Here is a 27,308-nt window from a genome sequence, read left to right on the forward strand (position 1 = left end):
TCTTTCATCTAGCCTAGGATTCACAAAAATAACAGATCTCCAAAACCATTTCATTCCATAATTTCTCCATCTGTTGATTTGGGTTCCTATACATACATCCGAGCATAAAAGCTCGTTGGTACTAGGCCATGAGTAATTACAATCTAAGAACATAGAAAAACGATTGAATAGTGGTAAAGGAAACACCAGCAAATCACATGATTATTAGAAAATAATATTGTAAGGTTGTGAATCTCAATGCCATTCTGTGATAATGAGGGCATTCCATAAACATTTTACAAATAAATGAATGAATGGTTTTATTTACAGAATATCGAATGGTGAAGTTAAGTAGGATTTAAATATCTTATTAAGGGAAATCACTTTATTGAAGGTAAAGTAGTATCTTAGGCAGAAAAGGAGAGTATCTGGGCTTTATTTTATTTTGCATAAATGCAGTTAAATGGATCTTCGTTGTTTCTATTTAGAAGAGTTTGAGTTTGAAAAACGGTTTTGAAAACACAATCAGTGGCAGATAATTTACCTTTCAGTTATGGAGACAACACACAGAATTCCAAGCAATATGGCAACAAGCCTTCACCACAAAATGAGTCTGCTAACTCTGTGTAGTACAGATAGTGTGACCTAAGTGTTTGGCAAATGTTGGCTTTTCACTGTATATTGATAACAGCTGGAACAGGAAATAAAAATGAATCATTTCACATTACATTGAATTTTAAATAGAAGCAGCACAAATGATTCTGTGTTAGCTCATCATTATAAAACTATTCTAGCACGTGGAAGATAACACTTTTTGAGATATAACTTGAAGGTTTTTTTTCCTCCCACTGACAGATGTTGATTAGTATGGGAAAGGGATTTAAATACCTCAGAGACTCTTGAATTTGCGATAGTAACAATGATAGTTACAGCTGAGAGTCCAGTTTTTAACATTGCCTTGTTAGTTGGCCAGCTCTTCCATGCCTGTGGGTATTCTTCAAATCTGGCTTTGAGCTATTTTAATATAATTTCAGAGAAATTACCGGCAGTGCCTCTTTTGTGGCATTTAAATGATATTGTTATGTTCTACATTGTCGAATCAGCACCTTTAAAATAGAATGAGAGCATGACATATACTCTTCGTGCAGAGTTACTAGGAAAGAGTTGAAATTCTAGTTCACAAATGAAAATATTTTTCTTGTAACAAAATTTAAAATGCTCACTTGTATGTTCAGAAATTTTACTTTGATGTTTCCTGAATTCTCTTTAGTATTTCTGTCTACAGCTAATTATCGTTAAATTTGTTATTTTTTGTTTATAAACATTGAGATTTGATTTTCTTTTCTTTTTAGGATCCCCTGCCCTGACTGGCACTGGAACAATCAACGTCATAGTAGATGATGTCAATGACAATGTCCCCACATTTGCCAGTAAAGCGTATTTCACAACAATTCCTGAGGATGCACCAACTGGAACAGATGTTTTATTGGTAAATGCCTCAGATGCTGATGCTTCAACAAATGCAGTTGTAAGGTCAGTATGTTTTCCTTTGTAAAGTTTGGCTATTTTCTCATTAAACATTGATTTTTGAACTACATGAATATAATGTTTAATTAAATGAACGTTATATTAATTCATATCCTATTATTGTTACCTATTGCTGGTAGCTAACAATTCATAAAATGAGGATTCAAATAGTAAACATTCTGCTTAGTACTCTAAGATTTTATTTAATTTTTATTTAATTTATATTTTTATCATATCTCATGGCTTTGTAGTTTGGGACTACACTAGGTGCTTCTTCTGTCTCATGAGGTTGACTGATGGCACTTCACAGTATTTACGTGATAACTGGATGATCTAGAGGGCCCAAGATAACTTTGCATGCCTGCTGCCTTGGCAGGGTTGGTTGGAAGGTTTAGGATCATCTAGGCCCCTCTGTCCTCGAGTAGTCTCAGAACTTCCTGATGTGGTTCTTTAGCAAAGTAGTTGTACTTTTTACACGGTGGTTCTCAACTCCAAGAGCCACCAGTGAAAGCTCCCAGAACTCTCGAAGGTCAGACCCAGATGTGCCATAGCAGCACTTCTATAATACTCTGTTGGTCAAAGCAGTGATGACCAGCCCAGATTCACTGTGAGGAGAAGCATGCAGCACTCATTGATTGGAGAAATGTCAAGGAACTTTGACCATTTTTATTCCACTGTTAGCCTCAATAAGAATATTTGTGTACTCTTCATTTAGTAAATGTATTTTACTTTGCTTAAATCCTCTTAAAATAGAGGACACAAATATGATAACTTGTTCAGAGAGGATGTGAAAGAAATTGAGTTGTAACATTTTATTGACCTAGCTTGTCCCCTTCTTCCGTATCTGTTCTAAACTATAAGAAATGAAGATTTCTAAATATTCTAGAGAAAAACTCACACACATAAATATTTTATACCGCTCCTCCACTTTCTATAGGCTGGTATTAGGTAAATTAGAGTTGGTTAGATGGCTATCAAAGTAATGGAGCAGAAGATAAAATTTGAGGCATTAAGAATTATCAGCTATGGGTAACAGATATATTGATATGATAATGATTTGATTAATGTATTATTTTGTTGTTTGCTACCAATTTTCTTTCAACAAAATCATTTTGGAAAACTGACTTTCAACACACACATTTTAAGAAACAGATTCAGACCATAATACTTGGTCTCTCTAAGGAATTACCTTTAAGCTGAAAGGACTGAGCTGTGGGATGGAATTAAGCACGTTGTGTTATCTAAGAAGGTCAGCATGTCTGGACCAGAGTGAGAAAGGAGTTAGAGAGGTAGGCAGGGGCTAAATCACAGGCCATGTAAGGACTTCTAAGCCATGATACAGAATTGGGGTTTTCCAATTTACCTTTAGGTGGGAAACTACTGAGGAGTTTTAAACAGAAGAGACACGTAAACTAGTCTACATTTGGATAGAATCTGATGAGAGAGGATTTATGGAGAGAAACCAGTGTACCATTTAGGCACAATGAATATAGTTATCCAAGTAGAGTAACTTTATACTTATGTGGAAAAATGAAAATTGAGCAAATAGATTTGGGACATGCCTTTGAAATTGGATGTGAGATCAAATGAAAGAGAGAAATCAGAATCATCTAAGTTTTCCACTCAAACACCTAGGCAGATCATGATATGATATCATTTACTTTATTTACTCTGGTTTGATAAAATCTTATTGGAATATAATGTATTTTATGGTTGGTGTTAGTAACTCCTTGCTATTCATGGTATCCTGAAGAAAATCTATTATTTCTTCAGATTAAAAGAGCTATTGTTTTAATTATTTATCTCCCATTTAAATTTTACATGGTTAGGTTATTTACTGAACTACTGATGGGATCTCCAGGAACATAAACTTTTATGTGTCTTATAAGTTACTTTTTTCCAATGATCTAGCATGATTTTGCATATAGCATCCAGCCAACAGATGTTTCTTTTTTACTTCTGCCTGTTTCATCAAACTTTGTATTTCTACAAATGGTGTACTTACTTTAAGTTACACATTTTACTTCACCTTTAGTATTTTCCTTTCTAGAAAATCAGCCTATCCAGATTATGTCTTTGCCGTCCACATATCTATTCCAGAGCTTAGCTTTTACAGATATGTATCCCCTTTTCTCCCAAGTGGACCAAATCTCTATTCAAGCCTCATTTCTAATTCTTGTATATCACAACCCTGGAGAAAGTCATGAACGCCACTGACAAAGTCAACATTCTAAGGAAAATTTCTTTCTTTCTTTTTCTTTTCTTTCTTTCTTTTTTCTTTTTTTTTTTTTTTTGAGATGGAGTCTTGCTCTGTCCAGGCTTGAGTGCCGTGGAGCGATCTCAGCTCACTGCAACCTCCGCTTTTCGGGTTGACGTCATTCTCCTGCCTTAGCCTCCCCAGTAGCTGGGACTACAGGTGCCCGCCACCACTCCCGGCTAATTTTTTGTATTTTTTAGTAGAGACAGGGTTTGACCATGTTAGCCAGGATGGTCTCGATCTCCTGACCTCATGATCTGCCTGCCTTGGCCTCCCAAAGTGCTGGAATTACAGACATGAGCCACCGCACCCTGGCCAGGAAAATTCCTTAATATGTGTTATTAATCTCTTCCCATTCAATTTCCTCCAACTCTTTAATTCAAAAGTTACTCGTTTTTCTCATGTGTCTTCAAGTTCTCTCTCTTCCTTGAACCATGTAGATATCTATATAAATGCTCATTTACATAAGTTAGCATAGCTACAGAAATGCTCCAAATATCTGGTGTTGAATTCTGGTTCTTTTAGTTGCCTGCCATGGTCTAGGAAAGTCATTTTAATGCCTTAAAGGCTTAGTTTCTGCATCAATAAAAATGAACATAAAAATTTATACTTTACAGTTTGTGGACAAACTTTACTAACCACCTACTATGTATCAAACAATATGTATGGAATCAGTTAATATTCATAAATATCTCTGGCATAATTATTAGGACATAGAAGTCATTAAATTAATTTGAGGGTTTTTTTTTCTTTTTATTCTTCTCATGTCATCTTTTTTACTCCTAATATAGTCTTTCTTTTACAATATCTGGTACATAACAGTGGTTGACACTTAAATAAATGCATTGAATGAATGATTTTAATATTCTCTAGAATAGCTGCTTTTACTCATTCTATTTTTACTACAACATTCTTGAAAGGTTAGCTTCACAACCTATTTTCTCTGGTCATTTATTCCTGAAAATCTTTAGTCTGATTTTTTTTCCTTCATTGCTTTACTGAAAAAAGGCCCTGTCAGAAGACTACTGAAATTTTTCAAGTCCAGTGACTTTTCTAAATCCTTATTCTCCTTTACATTTTTCAGTGTTCACACTATAGGCCAGACCATCTTTTCTTTTTGACATTTTTTTTCCTCCTCAATTTCTATATAAACATTATTTTTTATCATCCTGCATCTCTGATCACACACAGTTTGTCTTCTGTTTCTTCTCTTTCTCTCCCTGGAAAGTAATTTGAATACTTCTCACTGCATTATTTTCTCAGTACTTTTGTGTGTGTGTGTGTGTGTGTGTGAGAGAGAGAGAGAGAGAGATTTATTCCATTAATGCAAGCATCAATTCTGTGGACAAAACCTCCAAATCTGTGCTATCAATTCTGATTCCACTCCAAAACTTTCCACCCATATTTATAACTCGCTGATAGACACATTACACTGGAGGTTCTGTTGGCATCATAAACACAGTGTACCTAAAATTCTTTACTCTTCCTGTTTCTCATTTTGTTTTTCTGCTTTGTCTTAATAATATTGCCTTGGTTTGTTTTTTACCACACCTGTGGCTAAGGGTCATCTTCTCTCTTATACTCAATCAGTGGACGAATTCTCATGTTTCTTCTTTCCTAATGCATCTGGCACCCATTCTTTTCAGTGCATCCCTTCTGCCAAGATCCTAGTTCAGACCATACTTACATCATGCCGTACTATTATAATAAAAATTAACTCACTTCCACGACGCTAGTTTCTAATCCTTCCAATCCATGTGGTACACTATCCTGTAAAATTATGAAGTCCTGACTATACACCAAAAACTTTGTTAAACTCTGAGGAGTTTGACACTCTAAGGCCCATAAGAAGTACAATTTAATAGAAGAGATAATTTTGTAATTTCTTAAGTATAGTACCATATAACAAGTATAGTTTAAGCACAGAATAGGTGGAAAGAATGGTATAGTCGATGATACTTCAGTGATACTTGAGAAAATCAGTAGAAGCTTCAAATAATAAGTTTTAGAAAGACAGAAAAGTAGTTTATGGAGAAATAAAGTAATGAAAGACATTCTAGGCAAAAAGAGTATCAGGTGCTAAGCAAAGAGCTATGCAAAAGCATGGCATTAGAGAAAGAAAGTATTTCCATATGGTTGGTGTGGGTTAGGAGTGGACTTTGTATATCATATAGAAAATTCAAAATTTCTTTCTGCATCTAAGGAGAGAAACAATGGAAATGTTTTAAGCAGCAAGCATAAAAACATGACTAGTTTATATTTCATAATGATTTCTCTTTCAGCATTATGGGAAATACTTTGTGCAAAGCAAAGCTTGAGTCAGTGAATTAAAGGGCAATGGCAGAAGTATGCCTGAACGTGAGCATCTCTTGGCTCTGCTTTAACAATTATACTTCCTCAAAATCTCTCAATTACAGTTTGCCTATGGTATAACTCCAGGTCTTCAAATTCTAGTCACCCCATAAATGGCCCCAGCATCTTCCCAAGCTAATTCTGCAGAACTCTGCAACATATGGCCAAAAGTTCAGCATTGCTGGATCATTTTCTGCTCACGGGACGAGGATCTGTGCTTTCCCAAGCCTTATAGGTTTGTTCAATGTATTTGATATCTTTGACCAGGGCTTGGCAAACTGCTACCTGCAGGCCAAATTGGGCCAAGTGCCTGTTTTTGTAAATAAAGTGTTATTGGAACACAGCCATGCCCATTCATGTACCTATTGTCTATGGCTGCTCTTGCCATATGATGGTAAGCTGAGTATTGCAGCAGAGAATATATGACCTATAAAGCTGAATATATTTAGTATCTGGCCCATTATATAAAAGGTTTGCTGACTACTAGCCTAGACCTTCTTTTTTTCTGCCTTTTTGAACACTATTGAAAGATGGGTAGCCCCTTTACAACTTATGTTAAATTTACCCTTCTCTGAGAAGGCTTTTATTTTAATCGTTCCAGTCAAGAGTGTTCTGTCTTCTAAATACCTACACTGACACCTCTTTACTGTTTTATAGCACTTTACTCTTTTGTAGTTACTCTTTTTTTTATATCTTTCTGTTATAAAGGATATGAACTTGAAACCAGGATTTTTTTTTACCTACTTAACCGTGTTTCTGTTTTGGTTTTTTTAGTCCCCTTATCCATTTAACTATCTAAATATAGGTTGAGCATCCCTAATCTGAAAGCCCAAAATCTAAAATGCACCAAAATCCTAAACTTTTTGAGCATCAACATGATGCCACAGGCGGAAAATTCCACACCGGATACCTTTGCTTTCTGATGTTTCAATGTTCACAAATCTTGTTTCAAGCAATTATCAAAAATATTAGATAAAATTATCTTCTGGCTATCTATATGAGGTATATATGAAACATAAACGAATTTTGTGTTCAGACTCGAGACCCATCCCCTAGATATCTCATTATGTATATGCAAATATTCTAAGATCCAGAGAAATCCAAAACACAACTGGTTCCAAGAATTTTGGATAATGGATACTAAACCTATATATAGATAGATTGGGATAGATTGTATATAATAGACTATTACTTTATACACATATATTACATAGGTCCTATTGTGTTGGTAAACTTAGACTTTTGAAGGCTCACCATTTATCAATTACAATGCCAAGTGCTCTTTATAAAAAATATTTTTAATACTCAAAACTACCAAATAAAAAGAGTAAAATGTGATCTCCACTTTACAGATAAAGAAAGAAGGCTTAAAAATGTTAGGAAATTTTTGTGATTTTAAGTGCTATTAATGGGGTTTAAATTTATGTCCAAGTGAACTATGTTCTAAAGTCCAGTCTCTTTTTTTTCTTTTTTTAAAATTATTATACTTTATGTTCTAGGGTACAGGTGCACAACGTGCAGGTTTGTTACATATGTATACATGTGCCATGTTGGTGTGCTGCATCCATTAACTCGTCATTTACATTAGGTGTATCTCCTAATGCTATCCCTCCCCCATCCCCCAACCCCACAACAGGCCCTGGTGTGTGATGCTCCCCTTCCTGTGTCCAAGTGTTCTCATTGTTCAATTCCCACCTATGAGTGAGAACATGCAGTGTTTGATTTTCTGTTATTGCGATAATTTGCTGAGAATTATGGTTTCCAGCTGCATCCATGTCCCTACAAAGGACATGAACTCATCCTTTTTATGGCTGCATAGTATTCCATGGTGTATATGTGCTACATTTTCTTAATCCAATCTGTCATTGATGGACATTTGGGTTGGTTCCAAGTCTTTGCTGTTGTGAATAGTGCCACAATAAACATACGTGTGCATGTGTCTTTATAGCAGCATGATTTATAATCCTTTGGGTATATACCCAGTAATGGGATGGCTGGGTCAAATGGTATTTCTAGTTATAGATCATTGAGGAATTGCCACACTGTCTTCCACAATGGTTAAACTAGTTTACAGTCCCACCAACAGCGTAAAAGTGTTCTATTTCTCCACATCCTCTCCAGCACCTGTTGTTTCCTGACTTTTTAATGATTGCCATTCTAACTGGTATGAGATGGTATCTCATTGTGATTTCGATTTGCATTTCTCTGATGGCTAGTGATGATGAGCATATTTTCATGTGTCTGTTGGCTGCATAAATGTGTTCTTTTGAGAAGTGTCTGTTCATATCCTTTGCCTACTTTTGATGAGGTTGTTTGTTTTTTTCTTGTAAATTTGTTTGAGTTCTTTGTAGGTTCTGGATATTAGCCCTTTGTCAGATGAGTAGATAGCAAAAATTTTCTCCCATTGTGTAGGTTGCCTGTTTACTCTGGTGATAGTTTCTTTTGCTGTGCAGAAGCACCTTAGTTTAATTAGATCCTATTGGTCAGTTTCGGCTTTTGTTGCCATTGCTTTTGGTGTTTTAAACTTGAAGTCCTTGCCCATGCCTATGTCCTAAATGGTACTGCCTAGGTTTTCTTCTAGGTTTTTTTTTATGGTTTTAGGTCTAACATTTAAGTCTCTAATCCATCTTGAATTAATTTTTGTATAAGGAGTAAGGAAGGAACCTAGTTTTATCTTTCTACATACGGCTGGCCAGCTTTCCCAGCACCATTTATTAAATAGGGTATCCTTTCCCCATTTCTTGTTTTTGTCAGGATTGTCAAAGATCAGATGGTTGTAGATGTGTGGTATTATTTCTGAGGACTCTGTTCTGCTCCCTTGGTCTATATCTCTGTTTTGGTACCAGTACCATGCTGTTTTGGTTACTGTAGCCTTGTAGTATAGTTTGAAGTCAGGTAGCGTGATGCCTCCAGCTTTGTTCTTTTGACTTAGGATTGTCTTGGCAATGCAGGCTCTCTTTTGTTTCCATATGAACTTTAAAGTAGTTTTTTTTCCATTTCTGTGAAGAAAGTCATTGGTAGCTTGATGGGGTTGGCATTGAATCTATAAATTACCTTGGGCAGTATGGCCATTTTCACGATATTGATTCTTCCTATCCATGAGCATAGTATGTTCTTCCATTTGTTTATGTCCTCTTTTATTTCATTGAGCAGTGGTTTGTAGTTCTCCTTGAAGAGGTCCTTCACATCCTTTGTTCGTTGGATTCCTAGGTATTTTATTCTCTTCGAAGCAGTTCTGCATGGAAATTCATTCATGATTTGGCTCTCTGTTTGTCTGTTATTGGTGCATAAGAATGCTTGTGATTTTTGCGCATTAATTTTGTATCCTGAGAATTTGCTGAAGTTGCTTATCAACTTAAGGAGATTTTGGGCTGAGATGATGGGGTTTTCTAAATATACAATCATGTCATCTGCAAACAGGGACAATTTGATTTCTTCTTTTCCTAATTGAATACCCTTTTTTTCTTTCTCTTACCTGATTGCCATGGCCAGAACTTCCAACACTGTGTTGAATAGGAGTGGTGAGATACAGCATCCCTGTCTTGTGCCAGTTTTTAAGGGGAATGCTTCCAGTTTTTGCCCTTTCTGTATGATATTGGCTGTGGGTTTGTCATAAATAGCTCTTATTATTTTGAGATATGGTCCATCAATACCAAATTTATTGAGAGTTTTTTGCATGAAGGGCTATTAAATTATGTCAAAGGCCTTTTCTGCATCTATTGAGATAATCATGTGGTTTTGTCTTTGGTTCTGTTTATATCCTGGATTACGTTTATTGATTTTTGTATGTTGAACCATCCTTGCTTCCCAGGGATGAAGCCCACTTAATGGTGGATAAGCTTTTTGATGTGCTGCTGGATTCGGTTTGCCAGTATTTTATTGAGGATATTTGCATCGATGTTCATCAGGGATATTGGTCTAAAATTCTCTTTTTTTGTTGTGTCTCTGCCAGGCTTTGGTATCAGGATAATTTTGGCCTCAAAAAATGAGTAAGGGAGGATTCCCTCTTTTTCTGTTGATTGGAATAGTTTCAGAAGGAATGGTACCAGCTCCTCCTTGTACTTCTGATAGAATTCACCTGTGAATCCGTCTGGTCCTAGACTTGTTTTGGTTGGCAGGCTATTAATTATGCCTCAATTTCAGAGCCTGCTCTTGGTCTATTCAGGAATTCAACTACTTCCTGGTTTAGTCTTGTGAGAGTATTTTTGTCCAGGAATTTTTCCATTTCTTCTAGGTTTTCTACTTTATGTGCATAGAGGTGTTTATAGTATTCTCTGATGGTAGTTTGTATTTCTATGGGGTCGGTGGTGATATCCCCTTTATCATTTTTTATTGCATCTATTTGATTCTTCTCTCTTTTCTTCTTTATTAGTCTTGCTAGTGGTCCATCAATTTTGTTGATCTTTTCAAAAACCAGCTCCTGAATACATTGATTTTTTGAAGGGTTTTTGTGTCTCTATCTCCTTCAGTTCTGCTCTGATCTTAGTTATTTCTTGCCTTCTGCTAGCTTTCGAATGTGTTTGCTCTTGCTTCTCTAGATCTTTTAACTGTGATGTTAGGGTGTCAATTTTAGATCTTTCCTGCTTTCTCTTGTGGGCATTTAGTGCTATAAATTTCCCTCTACACACTGCTTTAAATATGTCCCAGAGATTCTGGTATGTTGTATCTTTGTTCTCATTGGTTTCAAAGAACATCTTTATTTCTGCCTTCATTTCGTTATATACCCAGTAGTCATTCAGGAGCAGGTTGTTCAGTTTCCATGTAGTTGAGCAGTTTTGATTGAATTTCTTAGTCCTGAGTTCTAGTTTGATTGCACTGTGGTCTGAGAGACAGTTTGTTATAATTTCTGTTCTTTTACATATGCTGAGGAATGCTTTCCTTCAACTATGTGGTCAATTTTGGAATAAGTGTGATGTGGTGCTGAGAAGAATGTATATTCTGTTGATTTGGGGTGGAGAGTTCTGTAGATGTCTGTTAGGTCGACTTGGTGCAGAGTTGTGTTCAATTCCTGGATATCCTTGTTAACTTTCTGTCTCGTTGATCTGTCTAATGTTGACAGTGGGGTGTTAAAGTCTCCCATTTTTATTGCATAGGAATCTAAGTATCTTTGTAAGTCTCTAATGACTTGCTTTATGAATCTGGGTGCTCCTGTATGGGGTGCATATATATTTAGGATAGTTAGCTCTCCCTGTTGAATCGATCCCTTTACCATTATGTAATGGCCTTCTTTGTCTCTTTTCATCTTTGTTGGTTTAAAGTCTGTTTTATCAGATACTAGGATTGCAACCCCTGCCTTTTTTTGTTTTCTATTTTCTTGTTAGATCTTCCTCCATCCCTTTGTTTTGAGCCTATGTGTGTCTCTGCATGTGAGATGGGTCTCTTGAATACAGCAAACTGATGAGTCTTGACTCTTTATCCAATTTTCCAGTCTGTGTCTTTTAATTGGACCAGTTAGCCCATTTACATTTAAGGTTAATATTGTTATGTGTGAATTTGATCCTGTCATTATGATGTTAGCTGGTTATTTTGCTCATTAGTTGATACAGTTTCTTCCTAGCATCAGTCTCTTAACTGTTACTAAAGATCGTGTTCTCCCAGTAGACAGTATAATGCCTATAACCCTAGTAGAACTCAGGAAGAGGCAAAGAAGTTTAAAAAAATCAAATGGGGATATTTTAACTTTACAAAAGCTATAGTTGATTTAGGGTTCAGATCACAGTGGTCTCTGTTTATTCAAATAATTTGAAATATTAATGTATTCTCAAATTAGAAAATAAATTAACATGTTTATTGATTTTCATAGAACTAAATGTGAACAAATTCTATTTGACACAACTTGACCAAGAGTCCATGTTGGCCTTAGTAATCGGTACATTTCCCATCTTCACTACTTTCCCTCAGTTGAGTTTTACCTTCCTTCTACTGTGGTATAATGGAAAAAGTGCATGTTGAATTCTTAAAGACAGAAATTCAAATTCTATATCTGCTGTTTATGGATTGTATGTTTCTTTGTGCAACTACTTTAGTCTCTGTTAGATTCAGATTCCTTATCCCTAAACAGTCAAAACTAAGAATAAACTGTAAGGATTGTTTTGGGATTTAAATAAGAACATATATAAATTGCCAAGTAGTGTGCTTGATATGCACTAAGAAATCAATAAGTTCCTGGAAATATTTAAATAACAGCATAATTGTTTTAACTGTTAAGAAGATACCACAAGACACAATCTGATAAAGTTTTTAACTTTACAAAAATTAATGCAGGCCAGAAAAGCAAGAGAGGTCATCAGAGGGGATGAGAATAGAACCAAACCTCAAGTAAGAGATGTGGCAAAAATCTAGACATATTATCTTAACTGTCAATCTAAGTACAGAGCTTCTTGTGTTTCTTGTGTTTTTAAAAAGACTTTGAAGTATAAATTTGCATCCGATTGGTGTTATAGAACATCTCATATTTAAAATACACTTTTATATGCTTTAGAATCTAGTGAAGTCTAGAAAAAATTAATTAGATATTAATGACAATTTACTCATTAATTGTAAAAAGTATGAGCAATAGCATGTTCAATAGCATAAAATAGGAAAATCAGAATTTATAACATAGGTTTCTTTGTCTGTGTTCTGCTGCTATAGCCACAGACTGGGTAATTTATAAAGAATAGAAGTTTATTTGACTCACATTTCTGGAGGCTGGGAAGTCTAAGGGCATGGGGCCTGCATTTGGTGAGTGCTTCCTGTCTGTTATTTCATGGCAGAAGGGCAGAAGGCATCACATGATGAGCAATCATGTGAGACAGAAAGAGGAAATAAGGCTGAACTCATTCTTTTATCAGAAACCCATTCCCTCAATAACTAAATCTCACTTCAGTGATAATGGCATTAATTTACTCATAATGATGGAACCCTGATGGTGTAATCACCTCTTAAAGGCCCTACTTCTTAAGATTGTTACAATTCTGTTACAATGACTAATTTCAAGATGAGTTTTGAAGAGAACATTTAAATCATAGCAAGTCATTTTGAATGGATCATTTAGTGAAACTGTACTAAAGGCCACACCATTTGCCTGTCAATGCATTATGCTTAATACACAATAGTCTTGACATATATAAAACATCCAGATGAAAATTTACATTTTTTATCAATCTCATTTTATTTGTATATGTGAATATTTATAGGAATAAATATTTGATTGAACCTTGATCCTTGCCATTATAAAACTAAAAAGGTTTATGGCAGTATGGCTTACTCTTTTTTTCCTATTAAATTATTTGGTTACTTCTACATCCACTGATAGCAACAAGGTTCCAAAAATAAGATTACACAATTCTCAAATTCAGTTTTCTACACTTTGTAAAATGATAAGGTATTTTGATTATTTTTTGAGTCCTGAATTTTCAAGTTTTAGGAATTCATGTTTAAAACTTGATATTTATATTCTGATAAAGAGGATAGATATTATCTACTGTAAAGGGCAGTAATTATACTTAATAGTCACTTCTGGCCCAACAACTATAGTTAATGCTATTTTCACACATGCCTGATTCTGTCATGTGATTTGCCAAACATATTAAAAATCTGAGTGATACAAAGTAATTTATCAATACTGAAGCAATTTCTCAACCAAACTACTTCTCTATTCTTTCCCTGTTTTGCTATCATTTTATAAGACTTCTGATATTTTTAAATATAAGTTCCTCAACAGCTGATTATTTCAGTAAAGTGGGATAAAAAGTGCTGAAATATTTGTTTTAAACTGTGAGCATAATAGGAAGAATGAACATATTACTGACTGCAATATAGAGTTTTTTCCCCTGCAGTTTATATTAGGTATATGCTGTTGCTATGTTTATACAGACACAAAGCAAACTGCAGAAACATGCAGCCAACTCCAACAAGGGTATTTCTTTGTTGGTATAAAAGAAGAAAACTTTTAAAGATATCTATTTCCATGCTATCTTTCAACTTTAAAAATTATGGATCATAGCCAATTTCTGAACCTTCAAGCTTAGCTACTTCTTTCCTGGCTGATCTCTGGGACCCCACCTTATACACAAAATCAGGAGTATATGCAGACAACTTTACTCTTCAGAAAGGACAGGGAAGCTTTTCTCAGTGGAAACTCCTGCCTGTTAACCTATCTGGTTAGCATCAAAACATCCATGAAGATGTCATACCTCTCCTGACAACAAAGCAACAAAACCATATGAGGAATGACAAAGACAGAATTAATCACTAGAAAGGTCTTTGTATAAATAATCAGTCCTTGAGTTGTTCTGAGAAGCAGATACATGTCAAATACAGGTTTTGTCTTAAAAGAATACAATTTTCAACTGATCTTCTCTGGTTTATTATGGTATACAGCAGAAAAATAATTTTTAGTTTCATTTAAAAGATATTCATTTGTAATCCCGGCCACTAACCACAATATTAAAGCAAGTCCCCTGATTTATGCTTTTCAGCTCATTTATTTAAAGTCTTATGGGTTTGTTCGGTGGCCTTGCACAACTTTAGAGTGCTACAAACCTTCTGAAGACTTCCTTGACATCACTGGACATCTCACAATAAAGATCAATGTGATGTTCACAGAAAATTTGAAATATTTATTAGCTAGATCTAGTTGTATTCTTTCCAACATTGTTGTATGATCTTTCTTGTAATGTTTTCTTGCATTTCTACCTCAGTTTTTTAATTATAGTAAATAGAAGTTACAATATTAAAACTGTATGCCATATTCCTATTTCTGCTTTCTTCTTTAGTTATAGGATCATCGGTGGAAACTCTCAGTTCACGATCAACCCATCCACAGGACAAATCATCACAAGTGCATTGTTAGATAGGGAAACAAAAGATAATTATACTTTGGTGATAGTCTGCAGTGATGCGGGATACCCGGAGCCTCTTTCCAGTTCCACCAGTGTGCTTGTTACTGTGACTGATGTCAATGACAATCCACCAAGATTTCAGCATCACCCATATGTCACTCACATCCCATCTCCTGCTCTTCCAGGTAATCAACCAAACTCTGAGGCCACATGGATATAAGCAAACTATGTATCAGACATTTCTATAAAAATAGTTATGATATTTTACATACATATTTCTGATATCACCTAATTTTGCAAATCCTCTGAAATTCAGGTTTTGTCTAGTGGAAATGAAAAAATGCTTGAAACTTGAAAATTAACCCTTTCTTGCCAGACTAATTGTGTATAAAGTTTTATAATTGTTACGTATTACTATTTCTTAATATTACTTGAATATTAGAAATAATTAACATATATATTACATCATAGTTAATGATGTTTGTGGCCGGAGGAATAATTATGTGTAAGTTTCCTAAGAGGGGCGGCATTGTCTCCATTTTGCATGCCATACCCCACTACCTGAAACGTGATCTGGGAGATAATAGGCATTCAAATATATTTGTCAGTGGAAAATGAATATTTTACTTCAGTTTTTCATAGATATATTTTCAAAAAGTTTAATAAATGGATACTTCTTGTTAATATTTATTTTATCCCAGGTTCTACAAATGAAAATTGTTCTGTTAGTAAGTTTATGGATCCATTTATGAATAATTTTCATATTGACAATATGCTTTTATCTTTCTGTATCTCTTTAAATTTAGTTTGGCATTTGCTAAGAAAGGCATACTCTCTTAAGAACTGCACCAATCTGCCATTTTTAATTTTTAAAATGAGTGTTCAAAGGGGAAAATATAGAAATATAGCTCATTATTGATTTAATCTTCCTTGCTTAGAAATATTTTGATTAGAAAAAAAGTAAACAGATTGAGTAAACAGATCCTCCTTTCAGTGATTTTTCATCTTCTATTAATCTGAAAATGATACCAATCTAAAATATAAGATTCATAAATGTATGTGCCAACTTTCTATCAAAAGGAAATGTCAATATCGAAGTGACAAATACCTGCTAAAGGTCTTCAGATGAAGTGATGTTGGCAGGCATGGTTCTAATTACATCCAATGTGTGGTGGTGCAAGATAGAATTTCCTATGTAAAATGAGGTATGCTTAAGCATCTTTTCCTCATTGGACTTATTATAATTAATCAGAATCACTGGCCTTTTTAAAATAAAAGATATTTTACTTTTGTTACCATTTCTTCTGTAGGGGTGAGAGTGCAGGTTTGGGAATGGTTTCTGAATGAGTAGATTGAAAATATGTCCTTATGGCAGCTTTTCTGCATATTTTTACTACAATCTGTTTCATTGGCACTCAGTGTAAGCACTAACTTTTGGAGTCCAAAATGAGTCCATTATCCCTCAATTCTTATTTCTTACTACTTTACAATTATTTTAATTGTATTTTAATTGGCTTATATATACATACACACACATATACATACTTTTTCTTCATCTGATAATAGTTCACGTATAAAGGAATTTTGTCGTAAAACAGTGGGGATAAGGAGTCAATGGTAATGAGCATATGATTTTTGTTGACACAATTACATATAAAGTGATTGGAAGATATTTTAAGACATACTAGGGCAATGGTATCTTTGCACTGGGTAGAGGCATAGCGCTTTGCAGAGCTCGCATATTATGTTTCTTGGAATGTTGTTTTATGTGCAGATTTTTCCCTTAGAAACTATGATTTTTGCATGATTAACAAGTTATTTTCCCTATGCTTCTCTCAAAGGCATACTAAAAAGTATTAAATCCAACAGACTATAAATTTTAGTTAGAAAATGGCAGGTTAGTCTCTGAAGACAATCATAAAGCAGATTTGACTTGTGAACTTCTGAGAAAATATAGGAGATACTGTTCTCCCCAGTAATCATGAGAAAATAAGGTCACATCAAGCAGCAATCTGCTACCAAATATTTTATTTAAATTCCACATGATTATAACTGCACACTCTCTCTTTTATAGGTTCCTTTGTCTTTGCGGTTACAGTCACAGATGCTGATATTGGACCAAATTCTGAACTGCATTATTCTCTTTCGGGTAGAAATTCTGAAAAATTTCACATTGACCCACTGAGGGGAGCCATTATGGCCACCGGACCACTAAACGGAGCTTCAGAAGTGACATTTTCTGTGCATGTAAAAGATGGTGGCTCATTTCCAAAGACAGATTCTACAACAGTGACTGTTAGATTCGTGAATAAGGCAGATTTCCCTAAAGTCAGAGCCAAAGAGCAGACATTTATGTTTCCTGAAGACCAACCAGTCAGCTCTCTTGTCACCACCATTGCGGGATCCTCTTTGAGAGGAGAACCTATGTCATATTATATTGCAAGTGGGAATCTTGGCAATACTTTCCAGATTGATCAATTAACAGGGCAGGTGTCTATTAGTCAACCTCTGGATTTTGAAAAGATACAAAAATATGTGGTGTGGATAGAGGCCAGAGACGGTGGTTTCCCTCCTTTCTCCTCTTATGAGAAACTTGATATAACAGTATTAGATGTCAATGATAATGCCCCAATTTTTAAGGAAGACCCATTTGTATCTGAAATACTGGAAAACCTTTCCCCTCGAAAAATACTTACTGTTTCAGCAGTGGACAAGGACAGTGGACCCAATGGACAGTTAGATTATGAAATTGTTAATGGCAACATGGAAAATAGTTTCAGTATCAATCATGCTACTGGAGAAATTAGAAGCGTTAGACCTTTGGACAGGGAAAAAGTATCTCATTATGTTCTAACCATAAAATCTTCAGACAAAGGGTCCCCGTCTCAGAGTACTTCAGTAAAAGTCATGATTAACATTTTAGATGAAAATGATAATGCCCCTAGGTTTTCTCAGATATTTAGTGCCCACGTTCCTGAAAATTCCCCCTTAGGATACACAGTTACTCGTGTCACAACTTCTGATGAAGACATTGGGATTAATGCAATTAGTAGATATTCTATAATGGACAAAAGTCTTCCATTTACAATTAATCCCAGCACAGGGGATATTGTCATAAGCAGACCTTTAAATAGGGAAGATACAGACCGTTACAGAATTCGAGTTTCTGCACATGATTCTGGGTGGACTGTAAGTACAGATGTCACAATATTTGTGACAGACGTCAATGACAATGCTCCAAGGTTTAGCAGACCTTCCTATTATTTAGATTGCCCTGAACTTACTGAGATTGGTTCCAAAGTAACTCAGGTATTTGCCACAGATCCTGATGAGGGATCAAATGGACAAGTGTTTTATTTTATAAAATCTCAATCAGAATATTTCAGGATTAATGCCACCACTGGAGAGATTTTCAATAAACAGATCTTAAAATATCAAAATGTCACTGGCTTCAGTAATGTGAATGTCAACAGGCATAGTTTTATAGTGACATCTTCAGATCGAGGTAATCCTTCCTTAATTAGTGAGACAACAGTTACCATCAACATAGTGGACAGTAACGACAATGCACCTCAATTTCTTAAAAGTAAATATTTCACTCCAGTCACCAAAAATGTTAAGGTTGGTACGAAGTTAATCAAAGTTATGGCAATTGATGATAAAGATTTTGGACTGAATTCAGAAGTGGAGTATTTCATTTCTAATGATAACCATTTAGGAAAATTTAAGTTGGACAATGATACGGGGTGGATTTCAGTAGCATCCTCCCTGATTTCTGACTTGAACCAAAACTTTTATATCACAGTCACTGCAAAGGATAAGGGAAACCCTCCACTTTCTTCCCAAGCAACTGTTGAAATAACTGTCACTGAGGAAAACTACCATACGCCTGAATTCTCTCAAAGCCACATGAGTGCAACTATCCCTGAGAGCCATAGCATTGGATCCATTGTCAGAACTGTTTCTGCAAGAGATAGAGACGCAGCAATGAATGGCTTGATAAAGTACAGCATTTCTTCAGGAAATGAAGAAGGCATTTTTGCAATCAATTCTTCTACAGGTATATTAACACTAGCCAAAGCTCTTGATTATGAGCTATGCCAGAAACATGAAATGACAATTAGTGCTATAGATGGAGGATGGGTTGCAAGAACTGGTTACTGCAGTGTGACGGTAAATGTGATTGATGTGAATGATAATTCTCCAGTATTCCTCTCTGATGACTATTTCCCTACTGTTTTGGAAAATGCCCCAAGTGGAACAACAGTTATCCACCTAAATGCAACAGATGCTGACTCTGGAACAAATGCTGTGATTGCGTATACTGTACAGTCATCTGACAGTGACCTCTTTGTCATTGACCCGAACACAGGAGTCATAACCACTCAAGGCTTCTTGGATTTTGAAACCAAGCAGAGCTACCATCTTACTGTGAAAGCCTTCAATGTCCCCGATGAGGAAAGGTGTAGCTTTGCCACTGTTAATGTACAATTAAAAGGGACAAATGAATATGTGCCCCGTTTTGTTTCCAAACTTTACTATTTTGAAATTTCAGAAGCAGCTCCTAAAGGTACTATAGTTGGAGAAGTGTTTGCTAGCGACCGTGATTTGGGCACTGATGGGGAGGTACATTATTTGATTTTTGGTAGTAGTCGAAAGAAGGGTTTCCAGATTAACAAGAAGACTGGACAGATTTATGTTTCTGGAATTCTTGATCGAGAAAAAGAAGAAAGGGTGTCTTTGAAGGTATTGGCCAAGAACTTTGGCAGCATTAGAGGTGCAGATATAGATGAGGTCACTGTAAATGTCACCGTGCTTGATGCAAATGACCCACCCGTTTTTACTCTAAACATCTACAGTGTGCAGATCAGTGAAGGGGTCCCAATAGGAACTCATGTGACCTTTGTCAGTGCCTTTGACTCAGACTCCATCCCCAGCTGGAGCAGGTTTTCTTACTTCATCGGATCAGGGAATGAAAATGGTGCCTTTTCTATTAATCCACAGACAGGACAGATCACCGTTACTGCAGAATTAGATCGAGAAACCCTTCCCATCTATAACCTCTCAGTTTTGGCTGTTGATTCAGGGACCCCCTCAGCTACAGGTAGTGCCTCTTTATTAGTCACCCTGGAAGATATAAATGATAACGGGCCCATGCTGACTGTCAGTGAAGGAGAAGTCATGGAAAACAAACGGCCGGGCACTTTGGTGATGACCCTTCAGTCCACTGACCCTGATCTCCCTCCAAATCAAGGTCCCTTTACTTATTACTTGCTGAGCACGGGTCCTGCCACCAATTATTTCAGTCTGAGCACTGTTGGAGTTCTGAGCACAACCAGAGAGATTGACAGAGAGCAGATTGCAGACTTCTATCTGTCTGTGGTTACCAAGGATTCTGGTGTTCCTCAGATGTCTTCCACAGGAACTGTGCATATCACAGTTATAGACCAAAATGACAATCCTTCACAGTCTCGGACAGTGGAGATATTTGTTAATTATTATGGCAACTTGTTTCCTGGTGGGATTTTAGGCTCTGTGAAGCCACAGGATCCAGATGTGTTAGACAGCTTCCACTGCTCCCTTACTTCAGGAGTTACCAGCCTCTTCAGTATTCCAGGGGGTACTTGTGATCTGAATTCCCAGCCAAGGTCCACAGATGGTACATTTGATCTGACCGTCCTTAGCAATGATGGAGTTCACAGCACAGTCACAAGCAACATCAGAGTTTTCTTTGCTGGATTTTCCAATGCCACAGTGGATAACAGCATCTTACTTCGTCTCGGCATACCAACCATAAAGGACTTCTTGACCAACCACTACCTTCATTTTTTACGCATTGCCAGCTCACAGCTGACGGGCTTAGGGACTGCTGTGCAACTGTACAGTGCATATGAAGAGAACAATAGAACGTTTCTTTTGGCAGCTGTGAAGCGAAATCATAATCAGTATGTGAATCCCAGTGGCGTAGCAACCTTCTTTGAAAGCATCAAAGAGATCCTATTCCGGCAGAGTGGAGTAAAGGTGGAATCTGTGGATCATGACTCCTGTGTGCATGGCCCATGCCAGAATGGAGGGAGCTGTCTAAGAAGATTGGCTGTGAGCTCCGTATTAAAAAGCCGTGAGAGTCTTCCAGTCATCATCGTGGCAAATGAACCTCTGCAGCCTTTCTTATGCAAGTGTCTGCCAGGATACACAGGAAGCTGGTGTGAAATAGATATAGATGAATGTCTTCCATCACCTTGCCACAATGGTGGAACCTGTCACAATTTAGTGGGAGGATTTTCATGCAGCTGCCCAGATGGCTTCACTGGTAGGGCCTGTGAGAGAGATATCAATGAGTGCCTGCAGAGTCCTTGCAAGAATGGTGCTGTCTGCCAGAATTTTCCAGGAAGCTTCAACTGTGTTTGCAAAACTGGATACACAGGTATGACAATGCTTGTACTTTTCTCATTAAGACTTTAGCCATGTCAAGTATAATAGAAAGGAAATAATTTTATCATTTTCCAATGATTTCCATATAAATGAGGATAATTGTAACAAATGTTTTTAAACATTTACTGTTGGTCAAATACTATTCTAAGCACTTTTTATGTATTTATTTTGTTTACTTCTTACAAGAAAACTTATGAGGTAGGAATATTTTCCAGTTTCTATAGGCAAGGAAGCAAGGAAGTTGAATTAGAGAGTAAGTAATTAAGTTTTCTCAGGTGATTCAATTACTTTGCTGTAATGTCACTATTCAAGTCTGCACAGTTAAATCCAGAGCTTAAGCGCTTAGTCTCATAGAGTCTCTTACAGGAGCAAAAAAGAGAATAATATCTTCTTAAAAGAATGTTCTAGATATTAAAGGATATAATATATACAAAGCCTAAGATTTGGACCATTTTATGTGTTAAATAATTGTTAACAGTGATTATTGTTGATTCTTTATCATCATCCTTTTTATGATATTTTAAAATCATAGTCATCATTATTATTGAAATGTGATCCACATCATAAGAAGAGCAAGAATCATGTGTTCAGATTTAGATTACAATGGTGTGTTATTGGGCCAGGCAAGGTGACTCATGCCTGTAGTCTCAGCACTTTAGGAGGCCAAGGTGGGCGGATCATGAGGTCGAGAGATCGAGACCATCCTGGCCAACATGTGAAACCCCATCTCTACTAAAAATACAAAAATTAGCTGAGTATGGTGGTGTGCGTCTGTAGTCCCAGCTACTCGGGAGGCTGAGGCAGAAGAATCACTTAAGCCCGGGAGGTGGAGATTGCAGTGAGCTGAGATCACGCCACTGCACTCCAGTCTGGCAACAGAGCAACACTCCGTCTAAAAACAACAACAACAACAACAACAACAACAAAAACTGGTGTATTTCTAATGGTTGGATAGAAAACACAATAGGCTTATTTCTCAAGAAAGCTAGAACACAACTGAGCCACAGCTTATCTTGATAGACTAGAAAGCAGCATTAAACATATAGCAGAAAAAATTTTGAACTAGTCTTTAGCACCCTAGTGGGATATGATGTCCATATATATGTATATCCTTACCTATTTATACTCCATCTCCATATCATTATTATCTATCAACCTATCTATTAGTTGATCAGTGGTTGATGTTCCTTCAAATGTGAGTAAATGTTATGCTATTGATAAGTTTGAGGAGAGCAAAATTCTACCTTATAAATTGCGCACTATACATTTGTAAAGCATGCAGATTACATTAAGTTGCTCTGCAGTATTTATACACATAATTTATACTACTAGTAGTACAGGTAGAATCAAGATAGATTGCTTTAGCTTTTGTAGATGTATTACAGAATAATATTTTAAGTAAATGCATTTGTATATTATATTTTTAAAAGTGCCCATTATGTGTATACTGATGTTTTTATATTTGGTGAACTGAATCACTTGAGGAAAATATAGAACAAGTTTGAAAATGTTGAAACAGAACATGCAGTCTTTGCCTTCTAATGAAATCACTTCGAAATGTAAATGAAGAAAAAGCAGAAAGCATGTGTACTAGAAAAAGTAATAGATGTCATAGAATCTGATTTAGCTATAGCTTTTGGGAAGTCACCTACCCTTAACTGATTCTTCATTTCTCTGTCTATAAAATGGGAATAATCATAATTACTTATCTTTTAGGGTTTTTGTAATGAGTAAATATGTTTGTAAAACACCTAGTACAGGCCAGGTGCAGTGGCTCATGCCTGTAATCTCAGGACTTTGGGAGACGGAGGCGAATGGATCACCTGAGATCAGGAGGTAGAGACCAGCTTGTCCAACATGGAGAAACCCATCTCTACTAAAAACACAAAAATTAGCTGAGCATGGTGGTGTACACCTGTAATCTCAGCTACTCGGGAAGCTGAGGCAGGAGAATTGCTGGAACCCGGGAGGTGGAAGTTGCAGTACGCTGAGGTTGCGCCATTGTACTCCAGCCCAGGCTGACAACAGCGAGACTCGGTCTCAAAACAAACAAAACCCACGTGGTACATTATGCAGTATTCAGTAATTTCGGTCTAATTAATAGTATTAACAATAGTATTAGTATAGTGGTAGTAATAGAGGAGTACCACAGAATTTTTAAAAAGACATGAAACCTGTGTAGCAGAAGTTAACTGTGAGTCTTATGAGAGTTATATCCTAAGATCATGAATAATAGAGCTATATACATGTTGAGGTCAGGATTTCTAGAACACTTCCCTCACTCTTTCTTACCCATCCCCAAAATTACTTTATTGGCTGGTAATTCAACAATGAGAGTTTTTATGTCCTACATTAGTGTAATGCATTTATTCACACTTAGGTTTAGAGTGAGTTTACATTTAGTCCTAGAATGAAGAAAGTGCAAATTTATTAGGTATCGATAAGAAACACGGAAAGTACTACTGCTGTGAACAAAGGCACCATTTAGCTGATTTTAGCATAAATGATGGGTACATTACTTCCCTCTGGTTTGTTTATTTCTTTGTTTCATTTCATTTAAATATACATAGCATACTTTTCTAAACATGATAGTTGAAACTTTTAAAAATGCATTTCTTTCCATCATAAAATATTAATAACATTTATCAAGTTGTTATGTAAAGCACTTTTAAAGCTCCTTGCATTATAGACATTATTGCATTTAGTTCTCACAACTCTGTAAGATGGATATTACTATTATTATTCCAATTTTGAAGACCAAAAAATTAAGTCTTTGAGTCATTAAAAGAGACTAGACAACTTGCCTCCAGCCGTGGCACAGAAAGTGTTCTAACTAGTTTTTTACTAGAAACTTGACTCCAGAGCCTCTGCTCTTTATATGCATGTCACACACATTGCCCTTTGATTTGCCCTTGCTGTAGAGTGTTATGGTGAGTTCTATGGTGATATTATTTAAGAATGTTTTGTCCATTTTTCTATTAATACTTAATCCTTATAGAAAGCCAATAAGACAGTGTATTGTCTGAGACTGATCAGAAATTGGAACTACCCTCAGACTTTGAGGCAGGAAAGTATTTGCTACAAGGAAACATCTTACAAAATCTTCAACCTGGCTAAGAATACAGGTCAGGAACATTCACCAATGGGAGCAGCACTAAAGACATGACAAGCATTGCAAGACACCACTGCTGATCCTCTTGCCCACCTGCAGTGCTGCACCAAGTGACCTGAGGAGAATGGTTCCTGCTTTGCTTTCACCATTCAAATATCACCCCAGTCTTTTTTGCTGGCAGAATGTAAACCTGAACCCTGCTGGAAGGGAGTCTGGAAAAGGTAGTTTTCAGACTTCCAGCCCTTGCAATATGGAGAGATAGGAACAATGCTGAATATCAGCAGATGATAGGTGGCTTAGGAAGGTGTTATTATTACGCCTACTTTACATTATAGGAAATTGAGCCTACAATCCGGTGACTCCAGGGCCAGGGCTGCCAAAGTCTATATCATAAACTCTTTCGAGGGAAGGTTGTTTGAAGTTATATATTAACGTTACATACTTCTCCTCAGAGTTCACTTCAGTCTCCATTTGCATAGTAGGAGATAATCCAACTGATCAGGAATGATATAAACAAACATAAAATTGAATGATTAAGATGAATCTTACATTTTTTTAAATCAAGTTTCAAATTCTGGATGAACTAACTATCCAGTAAAACTGGCAGATAATTAATGTCTGACAATTTTATTTCCTTTTTATATTTTTCAGGAAACAGTATGAAAAAAAAAAACATAGTGAGTGGCAAATGTTAATTCACACTTTAAATTAGAAATGTATTGCTTAAATTTCTATAGTTTGTTATTGTTTTTTTGTGGAGGTAATCTCTGAAGGATCGTTCTGAGTTATTCTTTTTACCTCATCTCTGCCAGAGAGCCTGGTTCAGGAAGACAGAGCTAATATACCAAAACATCTTAATATCTAACCTAGTCAGAGCTAATAAGCCATAAGACAAAATTTACACATAACTATATGTGTGCCTCTTAGATGATTGTTTTAAAAAATTACTCATAATAGCTAGATTTTACTTCAGTTAACATGAATTAAAGTCTAGTGCCTTAGTAAAGCTTCACTTCTTCATGGTCTGTATATAACTTTTGGCCATCAGAATTATTTTAAATTACTGTATTTTTTCATACTCTATTTTTGTGGACTTTCACCTCCATTTTATCAATGAGTTTCAGAGTCTGTGGAATTACAAATCAGAGCTGCACGATTTTCTGAACTTTCTGCTTAAAATGATCCTCAGCCACTACCTATACCCAGTTTTCTCTCTCTCTCTCTCTCTCTCTCTCTCTCACACACACACACACACACACACACCCCACTGCGTATTTTATGTGGATTTAGAAATTGTGTTAAGGATTAGAAGAGTAAGTGGCTTATGAGTTGATGCAAACTAAGAGACTTTATCCCCAGAATCCCCCAGGGTGTGATTGAATGTTAGCTGAATGGAGATTTTAGGTAGAGAACAACTTATAAGGATGCAAGTATGAAAATGAAAATCATGGAACAAAAAATATGAAGGGATATAGTTATTATCATACTGTCACCAGTTTATTTCTGAAATATTCTTCAAGTTTATTTTCAAGTTTGTAACCATGCACATAATAAATATAAAACAACTATATTTTTCAATGAATGAGTGATTTAGAGGGAATGAATTTGTTTGTATAACATGTATTTCTGATCTCTTTTCCTTAGTTACTGGAAAAAGAACCAAAAGAAAATTGAAAAAATAGGTAACATATTCAGTTATAATCACTTCATATGTCATATGTTTCATTATTAAGAAAACTTTCTTAGAATCTTTACATTAATATCACCATATGGAACTTTGACTAACTGTAACATAAAATATTAGAAAAAAGATGGATAAAGTTTATTATAGTATAGACCATGTGAAAAATTAATTTATAAATTTTCACAAAATGTAATAATACCAAAAATTGCATCAATTGTCAATATGCCTCAGTGAATAAAAACCATTATTCCTGCCTCAGAAGTCTAGGGGTTCCTAGAGGAAAACTTTAGCCTAATAACCACACATGTAGTATTTATTTTCCTATACAAATGAAAATGTCTTGCACTTAATAGAACACTAATTAGAAAGCACGGTAATGGTAACCACATCAACATTTGTCTCCTGCTCCCAAGTTTGCACTGTTTGCATCACATTCCTGGTATTAAATCCTTCATGGGAATGGATAGTGTTATAATATGCAGCATTTTGATACAGCTTATTTATAAATCTGGCTATCTTATAACATAATTAGTTCATAGTCTCTTTAACCTTTTCCATTCACTTTCACACATCTGGATGCATTTTAGGTGTAGTATTTGGAATAATGCCAGGGGTTTATTACCATATGGAGAAGTTTTCTTATGTTCTCAATTAAGTTTCAATATTTCAGGAAAGATGAGGTTTGTTCATTCATCACTTTAATGTCATTTGACAGTATAAACAGTAAATTTTTTTCAGACATACAAAGTTATATACAGACTATGCACAGTAATTTGACTGAGAAATTTGCCAAACATTTGCTTTCATAAAGATGGAAGGAGTAACCAAGAGTGATTCTTTTAAAATTACTACGGTCATGTATTACTGTTATTGATGATCATGTGACCGGAAAACCATAGAATACAAAAGAAATTTAGTAAATATATGAAATTAAATTTTCTTTGAGATAAAGAAGTGTGGCTCATGTAAGAGAGAACAAAGAGTGCAATTATTTTGATTTGATTTGATTCCTGAAAGCAGAATTAGGCAGTTTATGTTAGGTGATACATTAAGTTATACAAGCATTAATAATTTATGCTTCTAAGAAGTAGCTTAAATGCTTCTTATTTCTGTAGAAAATAAGCATATATTTATAAGCTT

At 35.7% G+C, this 27,308-nt stretch overlaps 1 protein-coding gene across 2 annotated transcripts in view; it reads left to right on the top strand.

Annotated features, from left to right (window-relative positions):
• Positions 1 to 27,308, top strand: part of FAT4 (FAT atypical cadherin 4) — a 192,696-nt gene that overhangs the window by 131,940 nt on the left and 33,448 nt on the right. For both annotated transcript variants that reach the window (XM_037991681.2, XM_037991684.2), the window contains exons 7-9: positions 1,332 to 1,512; positions 14,875 to 15,125; positions 17,015 to 21,364. In XM_037991681.2, coding sequence (XP_037847609.2) covers positions 1,332 to 1,512; positions 14,875 to 15,125; positions 17,015 to 21,364 — 4,782 coding nt within the window. The remainder of the gene's footprint in view (positions 1 to 1,331; positions 1,513 to 14,874; positions 15,126 to 17,014; positions 21,365 to 27,308) is intronic.

Source organism: Chlorocebus sabaeus, chromosome 7, assembly GCF_047675955.1.
Source record: "Chlorocebus sabaeus isolate Y175 chromosome 7, mChlSab1.0.hap1, whole genome shotgun sequence".
NCBI classification, from domain to species: domain Eukaryota; kingdom Metazoa; phylum Chordata; class Mammalia; order Primates; family Cercopithecidae; genus Chlorocebus; species Chlorocebus sabaeus.